At 41.4% G+C, this 8704-nt stretch overlaps 1 protein-coding gene across 1 annotated transcript in view; it reads left to right on the top strand.

The window, feature by feature from the left end:
- Positions 1-4178, top strand: part of ITK (IL2 inducible T cell kinase) — a 72450-nt gene extending 68272 nt beyond the window's left edge. Inside the window, exon 17 of the mRNA XM_012455604.2 lies at positions 1600-4178. Coding sequence (XP_012311027.2) covers positions 1600-1671 — 72 coding nt within the window. The 3' untranslated portion in view covers positions 1672-4178. The remainder of the gene's footprint in view (positions 1-1599) is intronic.
- The last annotated feature ends 4526 nt before the right edge of the window (positions 4179-8704 follow it).

The following is an 8704-nucleotide window of genomic DNA, read 5'->3' on the forward strand; positions in this document are numbered from 1 at the left end:
GTTTTTGTATGCACATAAATTTTCAACTCGATTGGGTAAGTGCCTAAGAGTATGCTTGCTGAATCATATGGTAAGGCTATGTTTAACTTTTTAAGAAACTGCCAGAATGTCTTCCAAAGTAGCTGTACTATTTTACATTCACACCAGCAACGAGAGCTCCTCATTGGCATTTGTTGTTTTGGATTTCAGTGGTTCTAATAGATGTGTAGTTATATTACATCATTGTTTTAATTTGCATTTTCCTAATGACATACGATGTTAAGAACATTTTCATATGCTTATTTGCCACCTGTATATCTTCTTGGTGATATCTATTCAGATCTTTTGCCCATTTTTCAATCAGGTTGTTTACTTTCTTATTGTCGAGTTTTAAGAGTTCTTTGCATATTTTGGATACGAGTCCTTTATCAGATATGTGTCTTGCAAATATTTTCTCCTATTCTGTGACTTGTCTTCTCATTCCCTTGACAGTGTCTTTCACAGAGCAGACTTTTAAAATATTTTAACAAAGCTCATCATCAGCTTAATTATTCATGAATTGTGCTTTTGGTGTTATATCTAAAAACTCATCCCCAAGCCCAATGTCACCCAGATTTCCTCCTATGTTATCTTATGGACATTTTTATAATTTTGCATTTTACAGTTAGGACTATGATCCACTTTGAGTTAATTTTCCTGAAAGGAGTAAGGTCTGTGACTAGAGTTATTGTTTTCTATATGGATGTCTAATTATTACAGCACTGTTTGTTGAACAGATTATACCCTTTCTCCTCTGTTCCTTTGTCAAAGATCAGTTTACTATATTTATATGGATCTATATCTGGGCTGGTCCATTAATCTTTTTGTTTATTCTTTCACCAGCACCATGTGTCATTATTACTGTATCTTTAGAGTAAGTCCTGAAGTCAGGTAGGGTCAGTCTTCCAGCTTTGTTCTTCTTCTTCATTATTATATTGGCTCTCTGGGTCTTTTGCTTCTCCACATAAATGTTAGAGTCAGTTTGTCAATATCTACAAAATAACTTGCTGAGATTTTTATTAGGGTTGCATTTAATCTATAGGTCCAGTTGGAAAGAACTGACATTTTAACACCGTAGTGTCTTCCTGTCCCTGAGCATGGAATATCTCTCCATTCATTTAGATCTTCGTTTTCTTTCGTTAGAACTTTTGTATTTTTCTCATATAGATCCTGTAGATATTTTCTGAGTCTTATATGCAGATATTTCATTTTTTGGTGTTCTCTAGCAATAATTTCATGAAGTATTTTTATATGTGATTTATTTAATTCTCAAAACAATTTAATGAAGTAGATACTATTATTGTCCTCATTTTACAAATGACAAAACTGAGGTTCACAGAGGTTAAGTAACCTGCTCAATGTCACACAGCTAATTAGTGGTAAAACTGAGACTGAACACTAGTCCGTTGGATTCCAGAATACCTGCTATTAACAACTAGGGCAATGTATATGGAATACAGTCAATATGGAAGTGCATATAAAAATCTGCAAGGGATGCTGCTATTAAATTCTGGTTTGTTTTGGATTTACCTATGACACACAGATACAAGGAACTTACAGAGTTCTTTTTTCCCTTTCCAGAGACCAGAGGATCGGCCAGCCTTCTCCAGACTGCTGCGTCAACTGGCTGAAATTGCAGAATCAGGACTTTAGTAGAGACTGAGTACCAGGCCACGGGCTGCAGATCCTGATGGAGGAAGGATATGTCCTCCTCCCATAGAGCATTAGAAGCTGCCACCAGCCCAGGACCGTGCAGAGGCAGCCAGGCCTGTGGCACCAGTCCCTGAGTTACCATGGAAGCAGCATCCTGACCATGGCTGGCAGTCAAGCCACAGCTGGAAGGTCAGCCACCAAGCTGGGAGCTGGGCCAGAACAGAAGTGATGTCTCTGCCCTCTCTCTAGCCTCTTGTCACATGTGGTACACAAACCTCAACCTGACAGCTTTCAGGCAGCATTTCTTGCACTTCTTAGTAATAGACACAGACATGAGTAAGACCCAGATTGCTATTTGTATTGTTATTTTAAACATGAATCTAAAGTTTATGGTTTAAGGGACTTTTTATTTGACCCAACAACACAGTATCCCAGGATATGGAGGCAAGGGGAACAAAGAGCATGACTCTTTTTCTAAGAAAACTGGTGAGTTAACCAAAGTTAGAAAGAGTGTGCTCTGTTGCTGTGATGCTGTCACCCGCAGCTTCCTGCCGCAGAGAATGGTGGAGCAGCTGCTCCAACAGGAGGCCGGATATTCTGAGAAGCAGCTCTGTGAGGTTTTACAGAGTACGCTGCTACCTCTCTCCTTGAAGGGTGTATGGTGAGACCCATTGGATGGATTGGGGTGAATAGTTCAGGTCCCATGCTTGGAGCATTGGGTATGTGATGTCTGCGCCAGGACAAGAGAACATCTGATGGTGGGGAATCACGTGGTACAAGAGAGGCCTTAGGTTTTATCACTCCCATGCTCATCCTTTATACCAAGCCATGCAGGTGACTATGTCTCCTCTTCTGCACAGAATGCTTCCGCCAGCATCTTGAGAAGAAATGATTACTTGTGAATACTGACTCTTATGGTCATCCTTTCCAGCCTCTGGGAATCAGACCCCTCTCTGCACTATCTAATCCTGATCAACAGAGGGCAGCATTGTGTTGATTAGTGTTGGCCTGGAGAGCAATTGAAACTTGTTTAGGGTTGAGCAATTTTAAGGTTGAGACTCCAAGTCTCTCAAAATTCTAGGAGAGAAATAAAGAGTCTGTTCTTGCTCAGACCATCAGGATGGAAACAGTCAGGCACCGACTGGGGCGCTTTCAAACATGCAGGAGAATGCCTACTCTGGCTTGAGCACTTCTATATGCAAGTTGAATATGTACTGAGCTAGCAGTCTTTCCTGCAAAATCTCTGTTCACTCTGAGTTCACGTCCCCATGAGGCAGTATTATTATTCCCATTTTACAAATAATGTAACTGAGGCTTTAAGAAGCCAAGACATCTGCCCAAAGTGACAGAACTAGAAAGTCTAGAGCTGGGATTCTAGCCCAAATCTGTCTGACTCCAATACACAGATTCTTTATTCCTATTCAACAGTGCCTCCTACTGAAAATGAAAGGGATTGCAGGGGGGAATAAATACAGCAGAGAGGAAAGATGGAAAGACAGTAAAGAAGTCAATATAGAACTACTAGCGAATAGTGTTGCTCTGGCACAGGCCTCTGTGGTTGATGCATGGCCCCCCCACATGGAATAGGATTTTCCTTTTCCTACGCTGTATCCTTGTCTTGGTCATGTTAATGACTTTGGAGTTATTCAGTTAATGAACTCTTTAATTCTCACAACCAACCCATCAGGTTGCTTGAAGCCATTTATAGACGAGCTTCAAAGCAACTTTAAAAGGTTCTTCTGTAGAAGTATGAGTTCTTCCTTTAATTATCATTCCAACTTTGAGCTGTAGTCTTCCGGAACACTTCATGGGGAGGGACATTCCCTGACATACGAGAGGATGGTGTTGCAATTGGCTCTTTCTAAATCATGTGACATTTTGACTGACTTGAGTTTCAGATGCATAACTTTAATTATAATAATTGTGAAGTGGAGAGCCTCAAGATAAAACCCTGTCATTCAGAAGATGATTTTACTCTGCTTATCCAAAATTATCTCTGTTTACATTTTAGAATTTTGTACATTATCTTTGGGAACCCTTAATTAGAGATGATTTCTGGAACATTCAGTCTAGAAGGAAAACATTGGAATTGACTGATCTCTGTGGTTTGGCTTAGAAAATTCCCCTGTGCATGGTACTATCTTTTTCAAGCTCAGATTCATCAAAGCCTTAACTGAAATGTGTAGATATTTCACCTTCCACTGTCCTATCCCACAAAATGGGCTTCCTGTCTGGTTTTTCTCTCACATTTTGTAAACGGTGCCCTGTGTTTGTAGAGAACTCCCTTATACAGGGTGTTGGTTCTAGTTCCATTTTGTAGACTTTGCATTTTGTACCTTTTGACTATGTATTTATATTTGGATCAGATGCATATTTATTAATGTACAGTCACTGCTAGTGTTCACAATAAAAATGTTACAAATACCTGTTATCCTTCATGGGGCACACAGAGTTAAAAGTTGAGTGTAGCAGTTAAAGCTGTGTTTTAATAAATATGGTGCATAGGGCCTGGGTTCTGTATTTATTCAAATGGCAAACTCTCAGGACTTTTCCTTAGGTAAAAATGGTTACATGGTTTCATTTTCCACAGTTATTAAGACTACATGTCATTGAACAACATTCATTTAATAAGTAAATATCAAATGTTCCCATGGGTCATGCACATAGCTCGGTGTATGTATCCTCATGCAAACAAAGATGGAAAAGGCATAGTCTTTACTTCTAAAAAAAAGTCTCCTAGTCTGATTGAAAAGGAAAACATATAAAGAAATAAAATTACAATACAACAATTAGGGCAATGACAAAAAACTGTGGTCAAAGAAGAGAAGAGCTCAGAAAAAGTGACGGAATCTAACAGGGAAAGGATGACATCAAGAGAAACCTCTTAGAGCCCTGCTACTCAAAGTGTGGTCCCTGGACCAGCAGCAAGAACATCACCATGTTGTGAGAAATGCAGATTCTCAGGCTTCTTCCTCACCTACTGAGCAAGTATCTTCATTTTAACAAGATACTTGCAGGTAATTGTATATACATTAAAGTTTAAGAAGCACTGTCATAGAGGATATAATGTCTACCCCAGTTCTGAAGATAAAGTATGAGTTATAAGGCAAATAAGTGGGCAGAAGTAAGAGAAATACTTTCCAGGTAGAGAGGACAGGATGTATTGGAAAGCTATTGTCAGTTCACTATTGCTGGAGTGTGTGTGTGTGTGTGTGTGTGTGTGTGTGTGTGTGTTCTCAGAAAGGATAAGGATGATAGAAGAGGTGGGTAAATTGAAACTGAGACTATGAGACTATAAATCTAGGCAAGAACTATACTTTCAAAGACCAAGAAGATGGAATTTCACCCTATAGGTAGAAAAGATGTCATTGCACAGGAAGAGAAGGGCGAATTTGTGATTTGTGTTTAAGAATATATTCTGGCAGCAACGTGGTGAATGGATTTGAAAAAGGCAAAGCCAGTGGAAGAGAAACTAATTTGGAGATGATGTCTGCCTTTTTCACAGTACCATATTATTTTTCCTAATCATTCACTGTCATCTGCTGTGTGGGTGACATACGGAAATTGTAATCTGGAGTTCTTCACTCACTGTTGGATAACAATAAAATAGCTTTCCCTCTGAAAACCCCAGTAATATAAAGGCTGGGTGGTCACAGTTTTGGTGTGCTGAGCACTCTGTGCCTTTCAGTCCACCAAATGTCCAGCTCCATTGCTAGAGTCAGTTCATGCACCGGTCGACCACTAGGCATGGATAAGAAAGCCCATGGCTTCCATGCAGTCCTTCCTAGAGCTCAGGGGAGTGTGTGCATCAGCAGGTGCAGAGGGAGCTGCAGATTCCCAATTAGAGGGTTTGGGAGGGTGGCCTGGTCAGGAAGAGAGGGTTAGGCGTGGAAGCTGCATTTGAACAGTAAGCACATGGTTTTACTTCAGAATATATATTAATTTGCATGGGCTTTAATGGTGGAGGTGCTGAAATTTTAGTGCACTGAAGTTCGCTTCCCAGAGCCACCCCTTGGCACCACACTAGGGGTGTGTGTATGGTCATGTAAGAGTGTGTCCCAATGACTTTGAGATTCTCCCCAAGGTACAACGTATAGTTGGCTTGTAGGATAACAGAATCATACAGACAGTGAGTGGTGGAAGGAGTTTTAGAGGTCATTTATTTATTTCATAAATGGTTACTGTTCATCTACTATGGCTCTGTTAGGTACATGATATAAAAAGACGACTAAGATATCAGTTAGGGACCAAACATGTCACATTCAAATTAGTATAATTCGAGGAGAGCTTTTTCACAAAAGGACTATTTAAAACTGTGTGGGTCAGTTTAGGAGAACCTTAGAAAGTGGTACAGAGGAAAACAACAGCTGAGCAGTCATGCTATGGTTTGAATGTTTGTGTTCCTCCAAAACTCCTATTGAAACAATCTCCAATACAATAGTATTAAGTGATGGGGCCTTTAGGAGGTGATCAGGTGGTGAGGGCTCTACCCTTGTGAATGAGATTACTGCCCTTATAAAAAGGTTTGAGGAGTTAGTCTCCTTCTGCCCTTTACCCTTCTGCCATATGAGGACACAGCAGCACGGTGCCATCTATGGAGCAGAGAGCAAACCCTGAGCAGATACTGAATCTGCCGGCACGACGGTCTTAAGCTTCCCAGTCCCCAGAACTGTGAGAAATAAATTTCTGTGGTTTATAAATTACCCAGTCTATGGTCTTTTGCTATAGCAGCTGGAAGAGATTGAAACAAGTAGTTATCACCCCTAGGCCTGAAGGGATGGTGAGGGGGAGTGATCTTTTAAATATGGAAGCAGAATATTGGAGAGTGCTGCCGCGAAAAGCAGAGGACCTTTATAGTAAGGGACAGAGGAAACCCAAGGCAACATCACGGGGAGGAAGCCAGGGGCATCAATACCCTGCCTCACTCTCCTTCCTTCCTCCCATCAAATGGGTCTTCTATTGGTCAAACCCAGCTGAAAGCAGAGAATAAGGAAGCCCTAGTAGGGTAGTCCACAGAGGTCAGTCTCCAGGATCACAGTGCAGCGTGAGAGAGTGGAGCGAATCTGGAGAGACAAGGAGAAGATACCTAGCACAGACACCAACCCTTCCTAAAAGAGGCCTCAGGCTAGTGAAAAAGCTTAACGCATAAACAGATGCAATCGATTCTCGTTACTTGTAGAGTCTGTATTGGTAGGTTTATCTACTGGCTAAAATTTATTTATAACCCTAAAATCAATACTGGAGCCTTTTCCTGCAGTCATCCATGACGTGCCCAAGTGCGGAGCTATGAAAAGTTGCATTGCTCCATATACACATTCCCAGCTGAGAACCGAGTGGCGTTCAGCTCTCATGCTGCAAACAAGTGGCTCTTTTCAGTCTATTTAGTGACACATTTTCTGCATTTCTGTACTTTTTCCCAGTGATTTTGCTGTTTAAAATGGCCCCCAGCTGGGCATGGTGGCTCACCATGTAATCCCAGCACTTGGGAGGCCAAGGCAGGCAGATCACCTGAGGTCAGGAGTTCCAGACCAGCCTGGTCAACATATAGTGAAACCCCATCTCTACTAAAAAAATACAAAAATTAGTTGGGTGTAGTGGTGCACATCTGTAGTCCCAGCTATTTGGGAAGCTGAGGCAGGAGAAATGCTTGAACCCGGGAGGCAGAGATTGCAGTGAGCCAAGATGGCGCCACTGCACTCTAGCCCGGGCAACAGAGCAAGACTCAGTCAAATAAATAAATAAATAAATCGGCTTCCAAATGTAGCGCTGATGTGCTGTCTAGTGTTCCTAACTGCAAGAAAGCTGTTTGATAAGTTTAATGAGGTATATACGAATTATAGTATTGTTGACTGAGTTCAATGTTAATGAATCAATAATATAAATAAGGTTGTTTTTTTTTTTTAACAGAAACATGCATAAAACAAGGTTATGTACTGATCAGTTGATAAATGTATGGTGACCAGGGGCTTTCAGGAACCTAACCCTGTATTTCCCCTAGAAGCAATGGTTCAGTATTTGTTAACCCAATGTTTATGGCAACTTTGTGGAACATAATTACTGAATAATAATCAACTATAATTGCAAAGAGCTGTTATAGGTTATGCGATGAAGCTATAGTCACAGTACAGCAAGAGCATAGAGAATTAGACATTTCTCTAAAAATGTTTCTGTATGATACAAATTCTTCTTTCACTATTTGCATTAGTTTCAGTGCCCATGTCATAGAAGGGTCCATGTCATAAAAGAAGTCAAAAGTTGGCCGGGCGCTGTGGTTCATGCCTGTAATCCCAACACGTTGGGAGGCCAAGGCAGGTGGATCACGAGGTCAAGAGATCAAGACCATCCTGGCCAACATGGTGAAACCCCGTCTCTACTAAAATACAAAATTAGCTGGGCATGGTAGCACATGCCTGTAGTCCCAGCTACTCAGGAGGCTGAGGCAGGAGAATTGCTTGAACCCAGTAGGCGGAGGTTGCAGTGAACCGAGATCGTGCCACTGCACTCCAGCCTGGTGCCTGGCTACAGAGCAAGACTCTGTCTCAAAAAAAAGAAAAAAGAAGTCAAAAATCACCTTGAGTAACCAAAACCCTCCACCAGATTGCCTAACATCCATGTGTTTTCTGACACTGCCTCTTTTACATCTTCTTCCTCGACATCTGGCACTTGCTCAGTAGCACTCATCTCCATCAAGTCGTCATCTTCTGCTAATCCCTCTGGAGTGACATCTATTCGCTCTTGAACACACCTAAGGGATCAGGAAGGGCCTCACAGGGGAAGTGAAGTTTGAGCTGTGCGTTGAAGGGTAAATGAGAGTTCCCAAGAAGGAGAGTGTCTGGAAGGACATTTCAGATGGAGAAATTAGCAGGCATAAAAACGCATCTTATTTCAACTTCTTCCCTGCCTTATTTTCATATTAGGACTAGGACCCTTGAGGCCCAAACCAAGTGCTGGCCACAGTCACATGAGAGACAATTGAAGGAATCAAGCACAGTTGACCTTGAACAACAGGGAGGTTAGAGATGCCAACCCGTGC

The sequence above is a fragment of the Aotus nancymaae genome, unplaced genomic scaffold (assembly GCF_030222135.1).
Source record: "Aotus nancymaae isolate 86718 unplaced genomic scaffold, 86718_ANA_hifiasm-v0.15.2.pri h1tg000015l_0, whole genome shotgun sequence".
In the NCBI taxonomy this organism is placed as follows: domain Eukaryota; kingdom Metazoa; phylum Chordata; class Mammalia; order Primates; family Aotidae; genus Aotus; species Aotus nancymaae.